The 27905-nt window shown below is 34.3% G+C and overlaps 4 protein-coding genes and 1 long non-coding RNA gene across 5 annotated transcripts in view; 4 read left to right on the top strand and 1 right to left on the bottom strand.

Annotated features, from left to right (window-relative positions):
* The window catches only part of LOC128041196 (receptor-like protein Cf-9 homolog), an 81889-nt gene that overhangs the window by 39784 nt on the left and 14200 nt on the right, over positions 1 to 27905 (top strand). The gene's annotated exons all lie outside the window — the stretch shown is intronic.
* The window catches only part of LOC128041198 (uncharacterized), a 78688-nt gene that overhangs the window by 39512 nt on the left and 11271 nt on the right, over positions 1 to 27905 (bottom strand). Inside the window, exon 2 of the long non-coding RNA XR_008195863.1 lies at positions 23868 to 23942. This is a non-coding gene — a long non-coding RNA (uncharacterized LOC128041198). The remainder of the gene's footprint in view (positions 1 to 23867; positions 23943 to 27905) is intronic.
* Positions 3676 to 26953, top strand: LOC105768542 (receptor-like protein 9DC3). Its single transcript, XM_052630641.1, has 2 exons — positions 3676 to 3790; positions 25989 to 26953. Exon 2 carries the CDS (start codon positions 26001 to 26003, stop codon positions 26703 to 26705), a length of 705 nt encoding a protein of 234 aa, XP_052486601.1. The 5' UTR covers positions 3676 to 3790; positions 25989 to 26000; the 3' UTR covers positions 26706 to 26953.
* Positions 5262 to 27905, top strand: part of LOC105768548 (receptor-like protein 7) — a 29980-nt gene continuing 7336 nt past the window's right edge. The window contains exon 1 of the mRNA XM_052630622.1: positions 5262 to 5323. Coding sequence (XP_052486582.1) covers positions 5268 to 5323 — 56 coding nt within the window. The 5' untranslated portion in view covers positions 5262 to 5267. The remainder of the gene's footprint in view (positions 5324 to 27905) is intronic.
* Positions 5622 to 17919, top strand: LOC105768539 (receptor-like protein 35). Its single transcript, XM_052630626.1, has 2 exons — positions 5622 to 6807; positions 16714 to 17919. The coding sequence occupies exons 1-2, from the start codon at positions 5661 to 5663 to the stop codon at positions 17676 to 17678; spliced, it is 2112 nt and encodes a 703-aa protein (XP_052486586.1). The 5' UTR covers positions 5622 to 5660; the 3' UTR covers positions 17679 to 17919.

Raw genomic sequence — 27905 nt, 5'->3', positions numbered from 1 at the left:
GTCAATAGACAACTGACAGTCTTAGTCTTTTTTGTGGAGTAGAGCATATTCAATAGTCAATACTGCAAAATTTCCATATATGCTTTGAATTCTGCGTAATGTAAATGTCTCACATTAATGTGGCACGGACAGTAATAGGACTAAACTTTACCTGTTATAGTCTTTTAAACCGAGTTAATGATAAGTTACCATTCCCATCAAAATTAGTTATATTCTTAATTTATAACAAAGGAAAGAGAAATTTGAATTGAACTCAAAGGTTAATATGTCACCGATGGGCGATGGCGTGGCACTACCATGTCAGCGATTATTAATAATGTGGCATCGTCACGTCAACAAACAATGGTGTGGTATCTGTTAATAGCCACTTAGGTGTTGCCATTAACTACTAACAGTCAACATCAGCCACGTAAGTGCTAGTTTTGTTAGTATACAGATGTTAACTTTTTCATCATTTTTTTAGGTGATTTAACAAACTATACAAGTTTCAAGGCTAAAAGAGACACACAAAAAAAAAAGGGAAAAACTAAAATGACTTTTTGTTTGTAAAGTTAAAAATGCCAAATAAATCATTATATATTTTTAGTTTTAATTTTTAAAAGAGAAATATATATATATATATATATAAAAGTAAACACGTCAACAAATAATGAGGTTTTCGATTTTAATTTTTACTTGATTAAAAATAACTAGCCCCAAATAAATTTATTAGAATTTATAACAAATTAGATTTTAGATTTGAATTATGAGGTTATATATATATATAGATATAAGTAAACACTTTTTATGAAATCGGTGTATTAAATTTCCAACAGTCTTCTTCCCTAAACGTAGTGAATAGAGCACAATTTTATTCTTTTGTGTACAAAAAATTTCCATATTAATTAGCTTTGGTTGACAAGCAAGTGAATAGACACTCACATTATTTACATGTTATAAGGAAAAGACTAAGTCAATCTATTTTGTAATCTCATCAATCTTAATTTTTTAGTTGTTTAGGGAGTTCAAATGAAATACATGATTTTACTAAAAAAAGCAGCCAATTTTAAGAATGAAAAATATATGGTAAAAAGGAAGTGGTTGTTGATGATTGGGACAAATACAAAAATTTTAAAAATCTAATATCCATAGCTTTTCAATGTCAAATAAAAAAAGACTGTAACCCTTTTTTTGTCGCCTATAAATACCACTCCTATCCTTTATCTTCCTCTACAAACATAACATGGCCTTCAATCTCTTTCTCTGCCTACTCCTTTTCTTTCCCCATCTTTATGCTTCTTCAGGATCTCAGTACTCCTGCTCTTCACTAATCCAGTTCAAGAACTCTTTTTCCATAACAAAGGATGCTTCTTTGTCTTGCGATCATATTACAGGCCTTAAATCTTATCCCAAGACAAATTCATGGAAAGAGGGTACAGATTGCTGCTCATGGGATGGGGTCACTTGTGACCACCTAAATGCTCATGTTATTGCCCTTGACTTGAGCTGCAGTTGGCTATATGGCAACTTCCCTTCCAATAGCACTCTTTTCCTTCTTCCTCACCTTCAAAAACTCAACCTTGCCTACAATGATTTTAATCTTTCCAAAATTCCATCTGAGTTTGGTCGGTTTGAAAGTCTAGTATATCTCAACCTTTCTCATACCAGATTTGTAGGAGAGGTCCCATCCCAAGTCTCCCACATGTCAAAATTGGTTTCACTTGATCTCTCCTGTTGGATTTATGACTATGAGCAATTTACAATTGACAAACATGCTGTGGAGGGACTTATTCACAACCTAACCGAGGTCAGACATCTGTTTTTGCATGGAATCAACATGTCTTCTGTTAATGCTTATGTTTTCATGAATCTATCCTCTTCTCTAAGGTCTCTCAGTCTAGCTGATTGTGATTTGCAAGGAAAATTCCCAAAAAACATTTTTGATTTGCCAAACCTCAATCTTGCTCCTTTGAAGTTCAATCGGAGCAGCAATCTTGAACATTTGGATCTGTCGTCCATGTCCTTCTCTACAGAATTCATTGATTCAGTTAATAATCTACGGGCCTTAAAGTACTTAGATCTATCAGGAAATTCTTTCTTTCAAGGAATGTCTGTCTCAATCACAAATTTATCATCTTTGGAGTACTTGGTTATTAGTGGCGCAGATATTTTTGGAGGATTGCCTGACTCGATGGGGAATCTTGTGTCCTTGAAGTTTTTAGTTCTATACTATTCCAACTTATTAGGGCCGGTTCCAAGATCACTGGGAAACCTCTTGCAACTCACTCATTTAGACTTGTCACAGAACCAATTGAGTGAACAAATTCCAAGATCATTGGGGAACCTTTTGCAACTCACTCATTTGGACTTGTCGCAGAACCAATTGAGTGGACAAATTCCAAGATCATTGGGGAACTCCTTGCAACTCACTCATTTAGACTTGTCACAGAACCAATTGAGTGGACAAATTCCAAGATCATTGGGGAAACTCTCGCAACTCACTAATTTAGACTTGTCGCAGAACCAATTGAGTGGACCAATTCCAAGATCATTGGGGAACCTCTTGCAACTCACTCATTTAGACTTGTCGCAGAACCAATTGAGTGGACAAATTTCATTGTCAATTCTAAACCTAACCCAGCTTGAATTCTTGGATATAACAGAAAATTTATTAGAAGGTTCCATTCCAGATGAGGTAACCGCTTTTCCTAATCTAAAATATTTATACTTATCTAACAATTTACTCAATGGAACACTCCCGTCATGGTTGTATACTGCTCCCTCCTTAGAATATTTATATCTAAAAAATAATAAACTCCAAGGTCCTCTTCCGTCTTCAATATTCCAACTTCTCAATCTTACCTACCTCAGCTTATCCTCAAATGATCTTAGTGGTGTCATAGAGTTTAGCATGTTCTCAAACCTTCCAAATCTCAAACATCTCGGCCTTTCATATAACAGCCTATCCTTAACATCTAGTACTACTTCTACTGCTAATCTTACAAGCTTATTTTTGTCATCTTGCAATCTTAGTGAGTTCCCCCAATTTTTAAAAGGGCTTAGAAGTTTGGAAAGTTTAGACCTCTCTTACAACGGAATTGAAGGCAAGATTCCACAGTGGATGCAAGAGGTGGGGAATGACTCTTTGAGTTACTTAAATGTATCACATAACTCTTTGACAGAAGTTGAGCGATTTCCATGGAAGAATATTGCAATTCTTGACTTAAGCTCCAATTTGATCCGTGGAAATCTTCCGATTCCAGCTTCGACGATCAAAGTGTTTCTGATCTCAAATAATAGTTTCAATGGAGAGGTCTCTTCTTTAATCTGCAATGTCACTTCTCTTCAAATTCTTGATTTGTCCCACAATAACTTGAGTGGAACAATTCCGCAATGTTTTGGAAGTTTGAGCGACAGCCTTCAATTCTTGAATCTGAAGAAGAACAAGTTTTATGGGACGATTCCTCCAACATTTGCAAAGGGATGCCAATTGAGTAATTTCAACTTAAATAGAAATCTGTTAGAAGGGCCTTTGACACCATCCATCCTTAAATGTAAAGGTCTGGAAGTGCTAGATCTTGGTAACAACAAGATCAATGATACATTTCCGCATTGGTTGGGAAGTCTTCTACAGCTACAAGTTCTTGTACTAAAGTCAAATCAAATGCATAGTTCCTTGTGTGTCAATAACTCCAAGTCTAGCCCTTTTTTCTCTAAAATCCAAATTTTTGACCTCTCAAGTAATTATTTTTCTGGACCCCTACCAGTGAGATACATCAACAGCTTCAAGGCTATCATAAATCTAGAGAAGGTTGGTAGTACAGTGTCGTACATGGGGGTGAATGATCTTGGAGGTCGTGGCTTTTATGCCTATTCCATTGGAATTGTTATGAAAGGACAAGATATGGAATTGGTGAAAATTTTCACTATGTGGATGATCATTGATCTATCAAGCAATCAGTTTGAAGGGGAGTTCCAAAGGTTATTGGGAAGCTTAACTTACTGAAAGGGCTCAACCTTTCTCATAATAACCTTAATGGTGGTATCCCTACCTCAGTAGGGGATTTGACAAGTCTTGAATGGTCGGACCTATCTTCAAACAGGTTGTCTGGGACGATTCCAAAAAGATTGGCAGATCTGCCATTCCTTTCGTCCTTAAATGTTTCAGAAAATCAACTCCATGGTCAGATTCCTCAAGGCAAACAATTCAACACATTTGGAAATGATTCGTATGAAGGAAATAAGGGACTATGTGGATTTCCGGTCTCGAAAGGTTGCAACATCAGTGAGCCAGCACCTCCAAATGTGCTTGAAAAAGATGGCTCAAAATTAAACATTTCTTTTGGTTGACAAGACATTCTTTAAGTGTTATAGGAAAGAAGACTAAGTCAATCTACTTTGTAATCTCATCAATCTTAATTTTTTTAGTTGTTTAGGGAGTTCAAATGAAATACAAGATTTTGCTAAAAAACAAGCATCTAATTTTAAGAATGAAAAATATATGGTAAAAAGAAGACTAAGTGGTTGTTGATGATTGTGAAAAATGCAAAAATTTTGATAATCTAATCTCCATAGCTTTTCAATGTAAAAGAAAAAAAAGACTGTAACACCAATGTTGTGGTATTATTTGTTGCCTATAAATACCATTCCTATCCTTCTTCTTCCTTTACAGACATAACATGGCCTCCTATCTCTTTCTCTGCCTATTCCTTTTCTTTCCCCATCTTTATGCTTCTTCTTCAGGATCTCACTCCTGCTCTCACCCTGAAGCTGCTTCACTAATCCAGTTCAAGAATTCTTTTTCCATCACTCAGACAGAGGATGCTTTTTTCTATTGCGATGAGATTGCTGGCCTTAAATCTTATCCCAAGACAAATTCATGGAAGGAGGGTACAGATTGCTGCTCATGGGATGGGGTCACTTGTGACCACCTAAATGCTCATGTTATTGCCCTTGACTTGAGCTGCAGTTGGCTATATGGCAACTTCCCTTCCAATACCACTCTCTTTCTTCTTCCTCACCTTCAAAAACTCAACCTTGCCTACAATGATTTTAATCTTTCCAGAATTCCATCCGAGTTCGGTCGGTTTACAAGCCTATTATACCTCAACCTTTCTCGTACAGGGTTTGCAGGAGAAGTCCCATCCCAAGTCTCCCGCCTGTCAAAATTGGTTTCACTTGATCTCTCCGCTTTGATTTATGTCCATGAGCAATTTACAATTGACAAACATGATCTGAAGGGACTTGTTCACAACCTATCCGAGGTCAGACATCTGTTTTTGGATGGAATGGACATGTCTTCTGTTAATGCTCATGTCTTCATGAATCTATCCTCTTCTCTAAGGTCTCTCAGTCTTGCTTATTGTGATTTGCAAGGAAAATTCCCAAAAAACATTTTTGAATTGCCAAACCTCAATCTCCTCAACTTGGGAGGCAACCCAGTCCTCAATCTTGATCCTTTGAAGTTGAATCGGAGCAACAATCTTGAACATTTGGATCTGTCGTGGATGTCCCCCACTACAGAATTCATTGATTCAGTTGATAATCTACAGGCCTTAAAGTACTTAGATCTATCAGGAAATTTTTTCTTTCAAGGATTGTCTGTCTCAATCACAAATTTATCATCTTTGGAGCAATTGATAATTTCAGGCGCAAATGATTTTGGAGGATTGCCTGACTTGATGGGGAATCTTGTGTCCTTGAAGTTTTTAGATCTCTCCTTTTCCGACTTATCAGGACCGGTTCCAATATCATTGGGGAACCTCTTGCAACTCACTTATTTAGACTTGTCAGGGAACAAATTGAGTGGACAAATTCCATTGTCAATTCTAAACCTAACGCAGCTGGAATACTTGGAAATATCTAATAATTGTTTAGAAGGTTCCATTCCAGATGACGTAACCGCTTTTCCTAATCTAATATCTTTAGCCTTATCTGACAATTTACTCAATGGAACACTTCCGTCATGGTTATATGCTGCTCCCTCCTTAAAGACAATAGATCTCTCTCAAAATCAATTCAGTGGGCATATCAAAGAATTTCAATCCAAATCACTAGAATTGATACGCTTAGAGAATAATAAACTCCAAGGTCCTCTTCCATCTTCAATATCCCAACTTCTCAATCTTACCGGCCTCAGCTTATCCTCAAATACTCTTAGTGGTGTCATAGAGTTTAGCATGTTCTCAAACCTTCCAAATCTCAAATATCTCGACCTTTCATATAACAGCCTATCCTTAACATCTAACACTACTTCTACTATTAATCTTACAAGGTTATTTTTGTCATCTTGCAATCTTAGTGAATTCCCCCAATTTTTGAAAGGGCTTAAAAGTTTGGAAAGCTTAGACCTCTCTTGCAACAAAATTGAAGGCAAGATTCCACAGTGGATGCAAGAGGTGGGGAATGGCTCTTTGACTTACTTAAATGTATCTCACAACTCTTTGACAGAAGTTGAGCACTTCCCGTGGAAGAATATTGCAGTTCTTGACTTAAGCTCCAATTTGATCCGTGGAAATCTTCCGATTCCAGCTTCCACGATCGATGTCTTTCTGATCTCAAATAATAGTTTCAATGGAGAGGTCTCTTCTGTAATCTGCAATGTCACTTCTCTTCGAATTCTTGATTTGTCCCACAATAACTTGAGTGGAACAATTCCGCAATGTTTTGGAAATTTGAGCAACAGCCTCGAATTCTTGAATTTGAAGAAGAACAAGTTCTATGGGACGATTCCTCCAACATTTGCAAAGGGATGCCGATTGAGTAATTTCAACTTAAATGGAAATCTGTTAGAAGGGCCTTTGACACCATCCATCCTTAATTGTAATGGTCTGGAAGTGCTAGATCTTGGTAACAACAAGATCAATGATACATTTCCTCATTGGTTGGGAAGTCTTCCACAGCTACAAGTTCTTGTATTGAAGTCAAATCATATGCGTGGTTCCTTATGTGTCAATAGCTCCAAGTCTAGCCCTTTTTTCTCTAAAGTCCAAATTTTTGACCTCTCAAGTAATTATTTTTCTGGACCCCTACCAGTGAGATACATCAACAGCTTCAAGGCTATCATAAATCTAGAGAAGATTGGTATTATAGAGTCGTACATGGGGGTGAATGATCCTGGAGGTCGCGGCTTCTATACCTATTCCATCGGAATTGTTATGAAAGGACAATATATGGAATTGGTGAAAATTTTCACCATGTGGATGATCATTGATCTATCAAACAATCAGTTTGAAGGGTGTATTCCAGAGGTTTTTGGGAAGCTTAACTTACTGAAAGGGCTCAACCTTTCTCATAATAACCTTAATGGTGGTATCCCCACCTCAATAGGGAATTTGACAAGTCTTGAATGGTTGGACCTATCTTCAAACAGTTTGTCTGGGAGGATTCCAAATAGATTGGTAGATCTGCCATTTCTTTCGTCCTTCAATGTTTCTGAAAATCAACTCCATGGTCAGATTCCTCAAGGCAAACAGTTCAACACATTTGGAAATGATTCATATGAAGGAAATAAGGGACTATGTGGATTTCCGGTCTCTAAAGGTTGCAACATCATTAAGCCAGCACCTCCAAATGTGCTTGAAAAAGATGGCTCAAAATCAAACATTGCTTTTGGTTGGAAAGTGGGGTTGATAGGCTATGGATGCGGAGTGGTGTTCGGAATGTCCGTGGGATTTGTTGTTTTCCAAACTGGAAAGCCAAAATGGTTGGTGAATTTGGTTGAAAACCAACAAGAGAAGAGGCGAAGAAGAAAGTCAAATAAAGGCAATCGAAGCAATAGGCGAAGAAGGATCTAATTACTGCAAATGCTGTTCAAGAATTAGTGTTGTATTTTCACAATTTCTTGTTCTGTAGACCGTTTTGCCTATGGTTTGCATTTGTATGTGTCTGTCTTTATTATTGTGCCAATTCCTGTGTCTTTCCATTTCATTTCGTACTATCTGTAATGGTTTGTTTGAGTGTAACATTTTGTATGGTGGTGTTGTTTATGTCTTCTTTCATGACTTTCAATTTAGTCTCGATAATCTTTCGATTTCATGACTTTCATTGCATTTCACTTTCGTTGTAGTAGTTAATATGTTGCATTATACATCATTTTTTTTAAAATTATTTGTTCACTTTCAGGCGATGTTTGAATAAATTAAACACATATCTTATTACATATTACATTAGTTTTTACTTAAATTCAAAAAAAAAATTTTGCGTTTTGAAAATTCGAGAAAAATCGTACCCTAACTTACGAGGTTTCGATTTTCTCGTTAAACCTAAATAACAAAATATCCTTTTAAATTTCAAAACACACGAAATCTCAGTAAGAGTTAAAGCCAGGCTTATTCTCTAGGTTTCCAAGCGTCGTATCCTCACTTACGGGACGTGACACTAGTTATCTCGAGACGGGAGGGTCTTTGACATTCATTGCAACTTATTCAAGCAAATTCTTTTAAAATAAATAACATTAATAAACAGGGATCTTATTTTAAATTCTTTTCGAATTTTTAATTTTCGACATTAAGACATTAAGTAATCAATTAGGTACCAATTTTGGACATTATGAGGGTGCTAATCCTTCCTCGTACGTAACCGACTCCCGAACCCCTTTTTTTCTTCTAAATTTCGTAGACCAAAATTGTTATAAATTAAACCGTTACGAGGTGACCCGATTACACCTCATAAAAATAATCGGTGACGACTCCAATTTTCGTTTTAAAACCAAAGTCAACCCCCCTTTTACAAGAAAATGGTTTCGACAAGCTATATATGAGCATATGGGATATGACAAATATTATTTTAGCTTTTTCTTATGAAATGTTGAAATAGTAATTTCATATTAATTCTAATTCGTATTCCTTAATTAATAAAAAGTGAGATTAACAATAGAAAACTAATAAAGCAATTTAGTCTATGATCTGCACAATATATTAATACAAATGTACCATACAGAATATTGAAAGAAAACTAATAAAGAAACCCAAAATTTTAACAAGGTTCCATAAATTATATTTATGACATGCTGTAAATTGATATGTCAAATTAGGCTCTCCATCACACTTAAAAGCTTATTTTCGAGCAATTTAGATATCTTTGTTGTGTTTTTATTTAGTTTTAGTTATTTATATTAATAAATGATTAGTGTGCATTTTGATGCTATTTTGAGACCTGAGATGGTCAAATGGCACCCGGGGAATCTAATGTGATTGGTGAGTGATGCAGAGAGCCCATGGTGACCCGGAAGGAGCGAAAATGTCACCTAGAAAGAGGGTATTGCATAACAATGTTAAAAATAAGGAAGATTGAAAGTCGTAACACCCATAACAATGTTAAAAACAAGGAAGATTGAGCCATCAACAGTGCTATCATGATACCAGTCATAAGGTATCGCGATACTCAAAACTCCTAAGGATCCCCAAGATTGTTGTGGATATCGCGATACCAAACTTTGGGTATGGCAATATCATTGATGAGAGGAGACAAAATATAACCGTATGGGTAATCCGTTTCCAACATGTCCCCTAACCAAAATTAAACGATCAAGGACAATTTGGCCACTATTTTTGGATCTGTAATTTGCTAGAAAGGGAAAAAAATTGGCTGAACAAAAGGCACACTTAACATTTCATGGTTTTCAAATTTCCTCTTTATTTTTAGAGTTTTTGTTTTCTTCTCCATAACTCTAGGGTGTAATTCATGTTTTCTTTTAGTTTTTCTTGGTTCCAATAGTAGTTAGTTAAGTTAATTAACATTGCAGCTAGGGTTTGTTTGCTAGTTTAGTACCTTCAACTCTTTGTATTTTCAGTTTAATCCTTGGTTTTAATATAAATGATCAATTCCCTTCATCATTAAAAATCTGATTTTTAAGTTTTTTTTTTTACATTTCCTTTGCTACCATTGTAATTGTTTTCAAGCTTTTCTCATTTTTCTCATGTTTTCTAGTTATGCCTATTTTGTGTGATTGTTATGTTTTGTTTGTTTAAATATGATTATGGGTAACTAAATCTGAAGTGAAATTTGGCATTATGAAAATGTCCAACATTGCTTGTGGATTAATTACTTAATTCATGTATATGTTTTATTTATTCAAATGATTAATAGCTAATTTAATCCTTGAATTATAGTTCAAAAGTATTTTTATATTTTCAAATTTTCATAAAAATAATTGTAACAAAATTTAAAAATCTTAAAAATAAATACAAATTCTATATAAAAAAATCAATTGGTGCAAGAAAAAATTTCCAACTAATTTTTCCACATCCAAGCTCATACATAATTAGTCTTTGAACTTTCACAAAAAAATATTAAATACCCATTTACTTTAATTCTACTCGTTTTTCATTTGCTTTATTGATTTATGCTCTCTTCATATCATCTTTCTTTGCCTGTTTTTTTCCCTCCTTTTTCATGTAGATCGGCGTCGACTCTACTATTCTTAGGTCATTATAAATATAATATATGTTTTATTTATAGCTGAAAGTAAAACCTTGAGTTGAAATTTGGTAGAAAATTTGTGGGTTTGGAGAAGAAGAAGAGCACTTCGTATTTAAATTTAAAAATCTAAAATTCCAAAATCGAAAGTTACTCAAAACCCTAAACAATCTAATAATTGGAGTTACAGAAAAGAAATATGGATTTAGAAATAAATAAAACAAAATAAATTTGCAAAATAATTTCTAGGCAAAATAGCATGAAGTTGTTAATGTGATTGAAGGTGTTCTTCAACGGTGGAAAACAAATGGAATTTAATTTGAAAATTTTAAGATTTTTAAATAATAAAAATTTGCATTAGTTTAAAATTTTTAGTTTTAATTTTAAGATATTTTAGATTTATACATATTTAATTATTTTAGATTTTTATATTTAAATGAAGTTGCATATGTATGCACATTAGCAAAGATAATAGATATACATATATGAGTTTGAAATAAGTCAAAAATGAAGATAAAAATAAATACTACGAAAAAATAATATTAAAATGAATTTTAAAGTGAATATTGTATATGAAGAAAACCGAAATACATGAAATAATATATACATATTAATTTAAAATAAACAATATACGTATCGTATAATAGTATGTATAAAAGGTTGATATAAATCAAGTATATAATAAAGTAAAGTTTTAAATGAAACAGATTATATATGAAATAAGTAGAAAAATACGTAAATATGAAATCGATGATATATAAAAAACTTAATACAAATTATATATATATAAAATAGTATTATATAAAATTATTATATATATAAAAGGAAAGGACCAAATTACAAACCGCGAATAACATGGGGACTAAAATAGGAAATATTCCTTGCCCACCAAAACGCACCGCTGCAAATGGACTAAAATGTAGTCAGCAGGAAATTATGCAGCCCAATTTGAAGAATCAAAATAAACCGAATTAAAACAAAGTGCAAAGGTAGAGAACCTAGCGCACAAATATCCCACCAAAGTGAAAACACGCGGATCCTCCCCGGGTCGGGTCACCGCACGGATCTCGGCCCTATACGACGCCATTTTGAAACCACTAAAATGGCATCAAATGTCGTCGTTTCATACGCTATATATAAGTTAACATTAGCAGACACTCCATTTCTAAAAAAAAAAAATCTAACCAACCCTAAAATCTATCCTATGTGCGCCGCTTTTGATTCGACCATTGCCCACCCCATTTCGATTTGAAACAGAAGGGACGAAGGCTCCTGGCGGCGCAATATGTAGGTAAGAACTTCCCTTTTTTTTATCTTTTAATCAACAAATAAAAACAAATCAAAGGAAAAAGAAAAAAAAAGAAGTAGAAATCGGAAACCACCTTAAAATTATGCTGCTATTTGATTCTTTTTTTTTTCTTTCGAATGCGTAATCCCTTTTACAGTATCACAAGTGGCTTTATATAACCGAAAAATGAAAAAAAGAAAAAATACAAAAAAACTCTTTATTTTTTAGCTATCAATCTGTTATTTTGCCTCTCTTGCTGCTTGCTGTTTATTGTTCGTTGCAGGTACATGCTAGCTTGGAGGCGCACGCGCGCGGAGGCTTGACACGCGCGGAGGACAGTCTGCAGCGCTGGGGCCACTGTTGCGGCGGCTGAAACTGTTGCTAGGGTTTCTATTGTTTTTAGTGTTGTGGGCTGCAAGCTGGGCTTTTGGGGTTTGTATTGGGTTAGGGTTTAGTTGGGTTTGTAATTAGGTAGTGCATTTGGGTTTTGGGCCTGCTACTTATTGTGTTTGTAGTGGACTGTTATTAAAATTTTATATTTCGTTTTTTTTAATTTGGTTAATTATGGGCCGGGAAAAATGGGTTATTACGGCGTTAATTTGTTTGGAAGATTTGATAAATAACACAAATTAAAAGTTTAAAGAGGCGAAAAATTAAATGCAGAGTTAAAATAATTTTTTTTAAATAAAATTGAAGGACTATATAAGTGGTAACTAAAATGTTGCGTTAATTTGTTTGGAATTATTGCACATTCTTTTGCAATGCTTCCAAATTTTCTCATTTCTTAGAAATTTTAATATATGTTTTATTTTTAAAATTTTAAAATTTAAAATCAATTAATTGTTTATATGATATCGATATGTATGTTCCGTCAATAAAGTTAACAAATGTTAACTTTTTCATACATTCTGGATGATTTGATAAATAACACAAATTTAAAAACTCAAAGAGGTGAAATATTAAATGGAGAGTTAAAATTACTTTTTTTTAAAAAAATAAAATTGAAGGACCATATAACTATATAAGTGATAATGTCAAATTTTTTTACAAAATTTTATCTAAAAGAAGAAGATGTAGTTTACCGGATAGTTTTCTTGCAGTTAATAGAAAATGACATATTTAATGCCAACCGATTAAAGTTTTGTGGAAAATATGCTTCTTGGATAAAATTATTCAACACACATGCCTTGAATTTTATGCAATAAAATAAATGAATATTGGCCACACATGCTTTGAATTTTTAAGTAGTCCACAAATTTGTTCTTTTGTGTGCAAATTTCTACATTGCTTGACAGCCATACATACTAAGTAAATAGACACTCACATTCTTTACGTATTATAAGGAAGAAGATTAAGTCAATCTACTTTATAATCTCATCAATTTTAATTTTCTCAGTTGTTTAGGGAATTCAAATGAAATACAAAATTTTGGTAAAAAAATGTATCCAATTTTGTGAATGAAAAATATATGATAAAAAAGATTTGGTATCGATACTTCAACCCGAGTATCAATACTCGAGGTAAGTTTATCTTGAATGGTGCAACTATGTATGTCTTCTTTCTTGAATTTCAATTTTTAGTAAACATTATACTGCTCACCATAAAAAAAAACAAATACATGTAGAATTACAAAAGATTCAATTATTCAAGTTTGAGTTGCATTTATAAACATGTGATGATGAGAATTCATGAACTTAAGGTATGGTTTGAGCCTTTTTGCCATATGCATTTATGTTGCAGATGTTCAAACATGGAATAATTCATCCTGCCTTTGTGTATTCTTAATTTTGTGTGGAAATTTATTTGGGACCAAATTTGACGTGTTATAAGGAAGAAGACTTTGTAATCTCAGGAATGTTAATTATTTTACTTCTTTGGTAAAAAGAAGTAATCAATTTTATGAATGAAAAATATATGGTAAAAAGGAAGTAGTTGTTGATCACTAAAAACATGATGATTGTGGAAATACAAAAATTCCCATATATGTGTTGAATTCTGCATAATGTAAATGTCCTGCATTGCATGTGAATTCTGCAATAGACCAAAGTTTACGTGTTATGGTCCTTTAAACTGTGTTAATGAAAAGTAACCATTCTTATCAAAATTAGTTATACTCTTAATTTATAACAAAGGAAAGAGCAATTTGAGTTTAACTCAAAGGTTAATATGTCATCAATGGGTGATTTAACGAACCATATAAGTTTCAAGGGTAAAAGTAATCATTATGTCTTTTTAGTTTTAATTTTTACTTGATTAAAGAGAAATAATTAACGAATGAAAATAACTATTCCCAAATAAATTTATTAGAATTTATAACAAATAAGATTTTAGATTTGAATTATGAGGTTATAAATATATATATATAAGTATACACGTTTTAATTTATGGAATCGGTGAATAAAATTTCCAACAGTCTTCTTCCTCAAACGTAGTGAATAGAGCACAATTTTGTTCTTTCGTGTGAAAAAGAATTTCCACATTACTTAGCTTTGGTTAACCTGTGAATAGATTACACACATTCTTTAAGTGTTATAAGAAAAAGACTAAGTTAATCTTAATTTTTTGAGTTGTTTAGAGAGTTCAAATGAAAAATACAAATATTTTGAAAATCTAATATCTAATTTTAAGAATGAAAAATATATGATAAAAGGACTAAGTGGTTGTTGATGATTGTGAAAAATACAAAAATTTTGAAAATCTAATATCCATAGCTTTTCAATGTAAAAGAAAAGAAAGACTGTAACACCAATGTTGTGGTATTATTTGTTGCCTATAAATACCATTCCTATCCTTCATCTTCCTCTACCAACATAACATGGCCTCCTATCTCTTTCTCTGCCTCTTCCTCTTCTTTCCCCATCTTTATGCTTCTTTTTCTTCTTTAGGATCTCACTCCTGCTCTTCATTAATCCAGTTCAAGAACTCTTTTTCCATAATAGAGGATGCTTCTTCTTATTGCAATGATTTTGCTGGCCTTAAATCTTATCCCAAGACAAATTCATGGAAGGAGGGTACAGATTGCTGCTCATGGGATGGGGTCACTTGTGACCACCTAAATGCTCATGTTATTGCCCTTGACTTGAGCTGCAGTTGGCTATATTGCACCTTCCCTTCCAATACCACTCTCTTCCTTCTTCCTCACCTTCAAAAACTCAACCTTGCCTTCAATGATTTTAATCTTTCCAAAATTCCATCCGAGTTCGGTCGCTTTACAAGCCTATTCTACCTCAACCTTTCTTATACAGGGTTTGCAGGAGAAGTCCCATCCCAAGTCTCCCGCCTGTCAAAATTGGTTTCACTTGATCTCTCCTCTTGGGATGATGAGCAAACAATTGACAAACATGCTCTGGAGGGACTTGTTCACAACCTAACCGAGGTCAGACATCTGTTTTTGGATGGAATGGACATGTCTTCTGTTAATGCTCATGTCTTCATGAATCTATCCTCTTCTCTAAGGTCTCTCAGTCTTGCTTATTGTGATTTGCAAGGAAAGTTCCCAAAAAACATTTTTGACTTGCCAAACCTCAATCTCCTCAACTTGGGAGGCAACCAAAACCTCAATCTTGATCCTTTGAAGTTGAATCGGAGCAGCAATCTTGAACATTTGGATCTGTCTTTCATGTCCTTCTCTACAGAATTCATTGATTCAGTTGACAATCTACCGGCCTTAAAGTACTTAGATCTATCACAAAATTCTTTCTTTCAAGGATTGTCTGTCTCAATCACAAATTTATCATCTTTGGAGCAATTGATAATTTCAGTAGCAAATGTTTTTGGAGGATTGCCTGACTCGATGGGGAATCTTGTGTCCTTGAAGTTTTTAGATCTCTCCAATTCCAACTTATCAGAAACGGTTCCAAGATCATTGGGAAACCTCTTGCAACTCACTCATTTAGACTTGTCGTGGAACCAACTGAGTGGACAAATTCTAAGATCATTGGGGAACCTCTTGCAACTCACTTATTTAGACTTGTCCGGGAACAAATTGAGTGGACAAATTCCATTCTCAATTCTAAACCTAACGCAGCTGGAATACTTGGGAATATATAATAATTCTTTAGAAGGTTCCATTCCAGATGAGGTAACCGCTTTTCCTAATCTAATATATTTATACTTATTTGACAATTTACTCAACGGAACACTTCCGTCATGGTTGTATACTGCACCCTCCTTAAAGACAATATCTCTCTCTCAAAATCAATTCAGTGGGCATATCAAAGAATTCCAATCCAAATCACTAGAATTCATAAGGTTAAACGATAATAAACTCCAAGGTCCTCTTCCATCTTCTATATTCCAACTTCTCAATCTTACCCGCCTCGTTTTATCCTCAAATAATCTTAGTGGTGTCATAGAGTTTCGCATGTTCTCAAACCTTCCAACTCTAAAACTTCTCGACCTTTCATATAATAGCCTATCCTTAACATCTAATACTACTTCTTGTGTTAACCATATATTGCCTAATCTTATGGACTTACGTTTGTCATCTTGCAATCTTAGTGAATTCCCCCAATTTTTGGAAGGGCTTAAAAGTTTGAAACGCTTAGACCTCTCTTGCAACAAAATTGAAGGCAAGATTCCACAGTGGATGCAAGAGGTGGGGAAAGGCTCTTTGGCTTACTTAAACGTATCTCACAACTCTTTGACAGAAGTTGAGCACTTTCCATGGAAGAATATTGAAGTTCTTGACTTAAGCTCCAATTTGATCCGTGGAAATCTTCCGATTCCAGCTTCGACCATCAATGTCTTTCTGATCTCAAATAATAGTTTCAATGGAGAGGTCTCTTCTTTAATCTGCAATGTCACTTCTCTTCTTATTCTTGATTTGTCCCACAATAACTTGAGTGGAACAATTCCGCAATGTTTTGGAAATTTGAGCAACAGCCTTGAATTCTTAAATCTGAAGAAGAACAAGTTTTATGGGACGATTCCTCCAACATTTGCAGAGGGATGCCAATTGAGTAATTTCAACTTAAATGGAAATTTGTTAGAAGGGCCATTGACACCATCCATCCTTAATTGTAGAGGTCTGGAAGTGCTAGATCTTGGTAACAACAAGATCAATGATACATTTCCTCATTGGTTGGGAAGTCTTCCATATTTGCAAGTTCTTGTATTGAAGTCTAATCATATGCATGGTTCTTTGCGTGTCAATAGCCCCAAGTCTAGCCCTTTCTTCTCTAAAATCCAAAATTTTGACCTCTCAAGTAACTATTTTTCTGGACCCCTACCAGTGAGATACATCAACAGCTTCAAGGCTATCATAAATCTCAAGAAAAAAGGTAGTGCAAGGCCATACATGGGTGTGGGAGATTATACTAGCGGCTTCTATGCCTATTCTATTGGAATTATTATGAAAGGAAAATATATGGAATTGGTGAAAATTTTCACCATGTGGATGATCATTGATCTATCAAACAATCAGTTTGAAGGAGAGATTCCAAAGGTTATTGGGAAGCTTAACTTACTGAAAGGGCTCAACCTTTCTCACAATAACCTTAATGGTGGTATCCCCACTTCAATAGGGAATTTGACAAATCTTGAATGGTTGGACCTATCTTCAAACAGGTTGTCTGGGACGATTCCAAATAGATTGGCAGATCTGCCATTTCTTTCGTCCTTCAATATTTCTGAAAATCAACTCCATGGTCAGATTCCTCAAGGAAAACAATTCAACACATTTGGAAATGAATCATATGAAGGAAATAAGGGACTATGTGGATTTCCGGTCTCGAAAGGTTGCAACATCATTGAGCCAGCACCTCTAAATGTGCTTGAAAAAGATGGCTCAAAATCAAACATTGCTTTTGGTTGGAAAGTGGTGTTGATAGGTTATGGATGTGGAGTAGTGTTCGGAATGTTCGTGGGATATGTTGTTTTCCAAACTGGAAAGCCAAAATGGTTGGTGAATTTGGTTGAAAACCAACATGAGAAGAGGCGAAGAAGAAAGTCAAAGAAAGGCAATCGCAGCAGTAGACGAAGAAGGATCTAATTACTGCAAATGATGTTCAAGAATTAGTGTTGTATTTTTATAATTTCTTGTTCTGTAGACCGTTTTGCCTATGGTGAAGGGTTGCATTGGTATGTGTCTGTCTTTATTATTGTACCAATTCCTCTGTCTTTCATTGCATTTCGTACTATCAGTAATGGTTTGTTTGAGTGTGACATTTTGTATGGTGGTGTTGTTAATGTCTTCTTTCATGGATTTCAATTTAGTCTCAATAATCTTTGCTACTGCTCAGTAAAGGAGAAAGGAGAACAAAATGACTGTAGGAACTAAGAAAACAGAATGAGAAATTTTGACAGAAACTTAAGCATAAAGCATTGATATCTTGCTCAACAAACAAAACAAAAACAGCAAGAGCTTTGTGAATAAAAATGCTTAAGTAAAGACCAAATGAAGAAGATTTTTCTGAAAGATTTCATTATGTTTGAATGAAGGCACACTGCCATTACATATACCAAGCAATCAGCTGGTCAAAAATAAGAAAATGTTACCTAAACACATACCTAACTCCACTATGTGGCTTAGTAACTTGGTACACTTGGTAAAGCTGATTTATCAATCTATCAGCACCTAATTACATCAGGCATATCAACAACTTAGTTCATATCTAACTAAGTAATAAAATATCTATTTGAAAGTAGCAAAACGGCAGCATAAGCTTCAGCTGCAGCTTGCATGGCTCGGACAGCTTGGTCTGCTTCTTGGTCTGCCTGCAAGCCAACTTCAACAATGTGTCAATGATCTCTGTTGTATTTTCATAATTTTTTTTACAAGTTAGCAGTAAAAGGTTTGGTTATCTGGAGACGGTAATAATATATAGCAGAGTTGAAGGAATGATGTAATGAATTGAAACATGGAACAATGCAGACTGTAAAAGGGTACATATAGGTTGCTTTAATTGGAGGATGTAAAGTCCTTATTTCCTTTACTTAAGCTTATTAATTGAATTGGTGATTCAAAGATGCATGAATTTCTAGCTAGCAGTCTGCTTGCCGTCTCATTGGCAAACCTATATATAATGGGTGGTTTCTCTGCAAATTTGGATTGTTTGGGGTTAAGGACACATTTTGTAGCCATGTAAGTGTTATATTGAACTTAAAACTGAATTGAATTTTAATTGATTATCATAGCACTCGTAAAAGTGAGAATTTAGTAAGACATTTGAAGAATGTTATGTAATTTGCAACGCTAGAAAGCAATCAAATTAAAGCAAGAAGGAGTTTAAAGGGACCAAGGGTGAAATTTTACCAAAAGTGAAACGCTACAAAGTTTGGCAAAAACAACATAAATTAATTACTGAAAAATGTAAACTAATCAGAAATGCAAAAAACAAAATAGGTAAAGGTTCCTTCCACAAAATACAATAGTAAAATGCAAATCTATTGTATCAAACACTGAATACTTAATGGATTACCGGAAATACAATACTTCCACAACAAAAGATCAATTATGCGAAGAATGAATACAACTAATTTTTACTTACAAAAATAGTTTCAGTTTCTAGTGAAGAATGAAAATTTATGTGCAGGTTTTACTTAGCAGTAATTATGGTGCAGAAATCTTGTGGGGTTAATATCAACTCTAATTTCACCCAAGTGAATGGGCATATTCTGCCAGCACCAACGGTAGGTGAATATGTCTGTGTATTGTTCCTTGACAGAACAAACATTTGTGTGTTGTTGAGGGTTACATTTTATTCTAGATCTTGCTGCTATTTGAGTTCTCTTGAGTGGGCAATGGTGAAGATATCTTTCCAAGGAATGGACGTTGGAATTTTAACATTAAGGTCATTGCCCTTCGTAAATTTTCAGCCTTCTATCCTGTAGTTGTTTTATCCATTTATTTCTTTAACAGTTTATGTATGCTTTCAAGAAATTGGCGGAGCCATCTAGGATTGAAAGATGAGCTGTTGTGATCCAAACAACATTGCAAGGGATTTGATCCGTTTTCAGCGTATTGATCCTCCATTTGATGTATTCAATGAGATGAACCAGAATAGAATTCCAAATGTGAGCAAGGAATTTGCAAGTACAATCTAAAGTTCCTGGAGCTAATAGGCTTGCAAGTCCCTGTGGTTAGGATTCCAAATGTGAGCAAGGAATTTGCAATCTAAAATGTTGCATCAACATCTTTATCGTTTGGATAAAACATTTCTACTATAATAGGCTTGCAAGTTCCTTGATGAGAATTGAAATCCTAAGTTTGCACAAAAAAACCATCCTACCATGTTTTGCTATTTAGAGCTATCTTTATTTGTTAATTTCATGTATGAAATTTGAAAACAAAAATTTGATGAATGATTTTATTAAAATAATAATTATTTTTTAGATATTAGATGATTTAACTAATTATATTATTTCATAATATAAAAATTTATGATGTTTATGCATCATAAAATAATACATATCAAAATAAATTATTACAACGACAAGTCTTATTACGGTGAATGATGGATTAATTCAACACGAATCATGACCATGTGTGTAACACCCCAAAATAGGGTCGAAGAATTTCGAGTGTATTTTAGGAATTTTAGCCTATATGTGCTCAAAATTTCGTAAGCTTGGTATTCGACAATGTTTTCGACAATGGCCATTAGGGAATTGAGTCAATTTCTGAAAATAAGTTTTAAATTCCTAAATTTTAGAAAAAAAAAAAAGGGAATAATTTGTAACAAAGTTAAAATAGTGAGCACTTATATTGCAGTTTTACCAATTTTTAAAATTGAACCTAATAAACCCCAATCCCAGTTCTATTTCACGATGGTTACTCTCCAAAGTTTGCTATTGCCGTCCTTTGCTATTCCCTTTATCTTTCAATTGATTTTTTATTCCCAAACAATAATACTTTGATTTCTTATAATTCCCAAGTCAATTACCTTCATAATTCTCCAGGAAAAACACTCAAAAACTCCAGAGATTTCATCATCATCTTCAATAGTGGGTTTTTCAAATTTAGTCAAAACTCGTTTAATCTTCCATCAAATGTAACCATTTACTTTACCATTAATTTTTAAAGTTATTTAGACTTTAAAATTGAGTTTTTAGTTATGAAATTGCATGTTTTAATTAAAACTCAAAAATTGGATCATTAATAGTGGAATTTGAGATTGTGGATAAAAATGTGATTTGAAAGTGTTTTTCAACTTGTTTTAACTTGATTAGAAAGTTTCTAAAATTACTTACAAGTTTCATTAACAATTTCTCGCCTTTTAATGAATTTTCATTATTATGGCCAAACATGTTGAAAAATATCGATACCTTAAAACGTTCAGTTTTGTATGAGTTTAATTATAGATAAATATGGGGATGATTGAAACTTGTTTCATGCAAAAATGTTAAGTGTAGATCGATATATTTGCATTTTAAGTTCGTCATGCTAAAGTGTTTGGTTACATGAGAAGGTAGCTTAGGCTTGTGTTTTGGTTAGTTTAAGTGGGTGCTTGGCTGTCATTTGACTGTGGGTATTGTGTGATTGTCATGTGTGAAGCCTCGGATTCATTAGAGCCTTCTACGAGTTAGAGGAAGAGCTAGTTCAAGCTCTCGATTTTTGGCTAAAGTTGATATCTATGAGTGTTTTGGAATCATTGCTCGTAGATGATTCATTGTGTAATTGAGAATTTAATGGTAGCCTAAGCCCCTACACTAAATTTCGAGAGTAAGTGAGTAAGTTTTCTCGTGCATATGATTAAATGTGATACATGTACGCTTGTGAAATTGTGAAATTATGAACATATATTAGATTGCTATGACATATGTTATAAGCTTATGATGACTGATGTGAAAGTGAATATGAGGGTGTGTTTTTCATGCCATGTGACAGTAAATATGTGGGTATGTTATTCATGTCATATGACAGTGTTTATAATTGTGGTATGAATTTGACAAGTCTTGAATGGTTGGACCTATCTTCAAACAGGTTGTCTGGGACAATTCCAAATAGATTTGCAGATTTGGCATTTCTTTCGTCCTTCAATGTTTCTGAAAATCAACTCCATGGTCAGATTCCTCAAGGCAAACAGTTCAACACATATGGAAATGATTCATATGAAGGAAACTAGGGATTATGTGGATTTCCGGTCTCAAAAGGATGCAAATCATTGAGCCACCACCTCCAAATGTGCTTGAAAATGATGGTTCAAAATCAAACATCTCTTTTGGTTGGAAATTGGTGTTGATAGGTTTTGGATGCGGAGTAGTGTTTGGAATGGTCATGGGATATGTTGTTTTCCAAATTGGTAAGCCAAAATGGTTGGTGAATTTGGTTGAAATCCAACATGAGAAGAAGCGAAGAAGAAAGTCAAAGGATGGCAGTCGCAGCAATGGACAAAGAAGGATCTAGTTCGTGGAAATGATGTTCAAGTGTGTACGTTGTATCTTCATAATTTCTTGTTTTGAAGTCCGTCAAATTTTTTCCCATGGTGAAAGGTTGCATTGCCATGCATCTGTCTTTGTTATTGTAACAATTCATCTATATTTCATTGCATTAGGTAGTATTTGTAAGGGTTTGTTTTAAATGTAACATTTTGTATGGTTCAACTATTTATGTCTTCTTTCATGACTTTCATTTTTTAGTCTCAATGATCTCTGCATCCAAGATTTTGTCAGTAAAAATCATAGTTCTATGGCCCTGACTTCAATTTTATCAAATTAAATCATTTTCAACTTATCCAAATAATATTCAAAATAAATATTTATCACTTTCAACTTAATTAAACATAAATTTATATTCTAATGTACGAAATTAACAATTAAGCTTAATTAAGTAAATTAAAATTAATTAAAACTAAAATATGATTAATTAAAATATAAATAGGCTTTATGAAATAAACTTAAGTAAACAATGAAAACATAACAAAATTTCAAATATATGTTGATTTCATTAAAGACAACTTTTATGAAATATTTTCTAATTTTTTAAACATCAAAAATATTTTACACAAATTTATCTAAACACCAAAAAAATTAACTATTTCAGAAACAAAATTATCTTTTAACCATTTTTCAAAATTACTTTCTAAAAATCGTTTTTTAAAAATTATTTTTAGTGAAACAAAGGAGTGTTAGTCCATATTGTAAATTATTTTGTGGGAGTGTAATTCTTGTACATTATACTGCAAATGACTGAAATTTCCCTACTGCTAGTCGATCAAGTTTGGTTGACAGTGATAGGAAGCAAGACCAAGTGAATAGATATTGTAGTCTTGGTAACCTATTTTGAAATTGAATGCATTGATGTGAAATTGAGGGAGCACTAAACAATGTTGATGCGAGTTTAGGTAAAATTGGTGAATCCCATCTCCTTAGTAATTTCTTTATGGAAGTACCTGCTTTCACACAGCAAACATGGATAGTTTGTGGTGGAGGACGATGAATTATTTCACAATCAAACACACAATTTTTAAAAATAAAATTAATACATGTTTTTTTTTATTGGCTTATGGCAGTAAAAAACTCTCAAATTTTTCAAAGAAAAAATAATTAAAAAATCTAGCAGTCTTCTTCCTCTAACGTAGTGAATAGAGCACAATTTTGTTCTTTTGTGTAAAAAAGAATTTTCACATTAATTAACTTTGGTTGACAAGACATTCTTTAAGTGTTATAGGAAAGAAGACTAAGTCAATCTACTTTGTAATCTCATCAATCTTAATTTTTTTAGTTGTTTAGGACTTCAAATGAAATACAATATTTTGCTAAAAGAAAAACATCAAATTTTAAGAATGGAAAATATATGGTAAAAAGAAGACTACAATGTTGTGGTATTATTTGTTGCCTATAAGTACCATTCCTATCCTTCATCTTCCTCTATAAACATAACATGGCCTCCTACCTCTTTCTCTGCCTATTCCTCTTCTTTCCCCATCTTTATGCTGCTTCTTCAGGATCTCACTCCTGCTCTCACCCTGAAGCTGCTTCACTAATCCAGTTCAAGAATTCTTTTTCCATTACTCAGACAATGCTTCCTACTTTATATTGCGATGGGATTGCTGGCCTTAAATCTTACCCCATGACAAATTCATGGAAGGAGGGTACAGATTGCTGCTCATGGGATGGGGTCACTTGTGACCACCTAAATGCTCATGTTATTGCCCTTGATTTGAGCTGCAGTTGGCTATATGGCAACTTCCCTTCCAATACCACTCTCTTCCTTCTTCCTCACCTTCAAAAACTCAACCTTGCCTACAATGATTTTAATCTTTCCAAAATTCCATCCGAGTTCGGTCGGTTTACAAGCCTATTCTACCTCAACCTTTCTTATACAGGGTTTGCAGGAGAAGTCCCATCCCAAGTCTCCCACCTGTCAAAATTGGTTTCACTTGATCTCTCCTTTTGGGCTAATGTACTAACAATTGACAAACATGCTCTGGAGGGACTTGTTCACAACCTAACCGAGGTCAGACATCTGTTTTTGGATGGAATCAACATGACTTCTGTTAATGCTCATGTCTTCATGAATCTATCCTCTTCTCTAAGGTCTCTCAGTCTTGCTGGTTGTGATTTGCAAGGAAAATTCCCAAAAAACATTTTTGATTTGCCAAACCTCAATCTCCTCAACTTGGGAGGCAACCAAAACCTCAATCTTGATCCTTTGAAGTTCAATCGGAGCAGCAATCTTGAACATTTGGATCTGTCGTCCGTGTCCTTCTCTACAGAATTCATTGATTCAGTTGATAATCTACAGGCCTTAAAGTACTTAGATCTATCAGGAAATTCTTTCTTTCAAGGATTGTCTGTCTCACTCACAAATTTATCATCTTTGGAGTACTTGATTCTTATAGGCGCAGATGTTTTTGGAGGATTGCCTAACTCGATGGGGAATCTTGTGTCCTTGAAGTTTTTAGTTCTCTCCCATTCCAACTTATCAGGACCGCTTCCAAGATCACTGGGAAACCTCTTGCAACTTAGTCATTTAGACTTGACGGCGAACCATTTGAGTGGACAAATTCCAAGATCATTGGGTAACCTCTTGCAACTCACTGATTTATACTTGTGGCATAACCAATTGAGTGGACAAATTCCATTGTCAATTCTAAACCTAATGCAGCTAGAACATTTGAAAATATCTTATAATTCTTTAGAAGGTTCCATTCCAGATGAGGTAACCGCTTTTCCTCATCTAAAATATTTAGAATTATCTAACAATTTACTCAATGGAACACTTCCGTCATGGTTGTATACTGCTCCTTCCTTAAAGACAGTATATCTCTCTCAAAATCAATTCAGTGGGCATATCAAAGAATTCCAATCCAAATCACTAGAATTGATAGCGTTAGAGAATAATAAACTCCAAGGTCCTCTTCCATCTTCAATATTCCAACTTCTTAATCTTACCCACCTCAGCTTATCCTCAAATAATCTTAGTGGTGTCATAGAGTCTCGCATGTTCTCAAACCTTCCAAATCTCGAATATCTTGACCTTTCATATAACAGCCTATCCTTAACATCTAATACTACTTCTACTGTTAATCATATATTGCCTAATCTTACAGACGTACTTTTGTCATCTTGCAATCTTAGTGAATTCCCCCAATTTTTGAAAGGGCTTAAAAGTTTGGAAAGCTTAGACCTCTCTTGCAACAAAATTGAAGGCAAGATTCCACAGTGGATGCAAGATGTGGGGAATGACTCTTTGACTTACTTAAACGTATCTCACAACTCTTTGACAGAAGTTGAGCACTTTCCATGGAAGAATATTGAATTTCTTGACTTAAGCTCCAATTTGATCCATGGAAATCTTCCAATTCCAGCTTCGACCATCAATGTCTTTCTGATCTCAAATAATAGTTTCAATGGAGAGGTCTCTTCTTTAATATGCAATGCCACTTATCTTCAAATTCTTGATTTGTCCCACAATTACTTGAGTGGAACAATTCCGCAATGTTTTGGAAATTTGAGCAACAGCCTTGAATCCTTGAATCTGAAGAAGAACAAGTTCTATGGGATGATTCCTCTAACATTTGCAGAGAGGTGCCAACTGAGTAATTTCAACTTAAATGGAAATCTGTTAGAAGGGCCTTTGACACCATCCATCCTTAACTGTAGTGGTCTGGAAGTGCTAGATCTTGGTAACAACAAGATCAATGATACATTTCCTCATTGGTTGGGAAGTCTTCCATTTTTGCAAGTTCTTGTATTGAAGTCAAATCATATGCATGGTTCCTTGAGTGTCAATAGCTCCAAGTCTAGCTATTTTTTCTCTAAAATCCAAATTTTTGACCTCTCAAGCAATTATTTTTCTGGACCCCTACCAGTGAGATACATCAACAGCTTCAAGGCTATCACAAATCTAGAGAAGATTGGGAGTACAATGTCGTACATGGGGGTGTATGTTCAGAGAGGTAGTGGCTTCTATACCTATTCCATTGGAATTGTTATGAGAGGACAGGAGAGGGAATTGGTGAAAATTTTCACCATGTGGATGATCATTGATCTATCAAACAATCAGTTTGAAGGGGGTATTCCAAAGGTTTTTGGGAAGCTTAACTTACTGAAAGGGCTCAACCTTTCTCATAATAACCTTAATGGTGATATCCCCACCTCAATAGGGAATTTGACGAATCTTGAATGGTTGGACCTATCTTCAAACAGGTTGTCTGGGACGATTCCAAATAGATTGGCAGATCTGCCATTTCTTTCGTCTTTAAATGTTTCTGAAAATCAACTCCATGGTCGGATTCCTCAAGGAAAACAATTCAACACATTTGGAAATGATTCATATGAAGGAAATAAGGGACTATGTGGATTTCCGGTCACGAAAGGTTGCAACATCATTGAGCCAGCACCTCCAAATGTGCTTGAAAAAGATGGCTCAAAATCAGACATTGCTTTTGGTTGGAAAGTGGTGTTGATAGGTTATGGATGCGGAGTAGTGTTCGGAATGTTCGTGGGATATGTTGTTTTCCAAACTGGAAAGCCGAAATGGTTGGTGAATTTGGTTGAAAACCAACCTGAGAAGAGGCAAAGAAGAAAGTCAAAGAAAGGCAATCGCAGCAGTAGACGAAGAAGGATCTAATTACTGCAAATGATGTTCAAGAATTAGGGTTGTATTTTCATAATTTCTTGTTTTGTAGACCGTTTTGCCTATGGTGAAGGGTTGCATTGGTATGTGTCTGTCTTTATTATTGTACCAATTCCTCTGTCTTTCATTGCATTTCGTACTATCTGCAATGGTTTGTTTGAGTGTAATATTTTGTATGGTGGTGTTGTTTATGTCTTCTTTCATGGATTTCAATTTAGTCTCAATAATCTTTGCTACTGCTCAGTAAAGGAGAAAGGAGAACAAAATGTCTGTAGGAACTAAGAAAAAAGAATGAGATATTTTGACAGAAACTTAAGCATAAAGCATTAATATCTTGCTCAACAAACAAAACAAAAGCAGCAAGATCTTTGTGAATAAAAATGCTTAACTAAAGACCAAATGAAGAAGAATTTTCTGAAAGATTTCATTACATTTGAATGAAGGCACAATGCCATTACATATACCAAGCAATCAGCTGGTCAAAAATAAGAAAATGTTACCTAAACACATTCCTAACTCCAATAAGTGGCTTAGTAACTTGATAAACATTGCTTGTACACTTGGTAAAGCTGATTTATCAATCTATCAGCACCTAATTACATCAAGCATATCAACAACTTAGTTCATATCTAACTAAGTAATAAAATATCTATTTGAAAGTAACAAAACAGCAGCATAAGCTTCAGCCGCAACTTGCATGGCTCGGACAGCTTGGTCTGCTTCTTGGTGTGCACGCAAGCCAACTTCAACAATGTCTCAATGATCTCTGTTGTATTTTCATAATTTTTTTTTTACAAGTTAGCTCATGCAGTCCAGACATGTATCCTGTAGTTGTTTTATCCATTTATTTCTTTAACAGTTTATGTATGCTTTAAAAAAATTGGCGGAGCCATCTAGGATTGAAAGATGAGCTGTTGTGATCCAAACAACATTGCAAGGGATTTGATTGGTTGTGATGAAATGAAAGAAATTGTAAGTCAGCATCTTTTTTTTTTATGTATGCTGTTATGGTCTGCTGGTTAGCATAGCAGTAGTTATAAAACTCAAGTTGCTGACTAAAGTTGTTTCCATTGTCCCTTTTTCAGCGTATTGATCCTCCATTTGATGTATTCAATGAGATGAACCAGAGTAGACGTACGCATTTCACCTATGGTTCCTTCTTTGAAAAAATGTATTGAACAGGTACAATCTAAA

The sequence above is a fragment of the Gossypium raimondii genome, chromosome 5 (assembly GCF_025698545.1).
Source record: "Gossypium raimondii isolate GPD5lz chromosome 5, ASM2569854v1, whole genome shotgun sequence".
Classification (NCBI taxonomy): Eukaryota; Viridiplantae; Streptophyta; class Magnoliopsida; order Malvales; family Malvaceae; genus Gossypium; species Gossypium raimondii.
This window is presented reverse-complemented; position numbering and strand designations above follow the sequence as displayed.

Coding starts and splice junctions, on each gene's coding strand:
- LOC105768539 (XM_052630626.1), top strand. CDS start 5,661: ATGGGGAATCTTGTGTCCTTGAAGTTTTTAGATCTCTCCTTTTCCGAC. Junction 6,808..16,713: donor ATCCATCCTTAATTGTAATG/GTCTGGAAGTGC, acceptor TTAATTGTAGAG/GTCTGGAAGTGCTAGATCTT.
- LOC105768542 (XM_052630641.1), top strand. CDS start 26,001: ATGTCGTACATGGGGGTGTATGTTCAGAGAGGTAGTGGCTTCTATACC.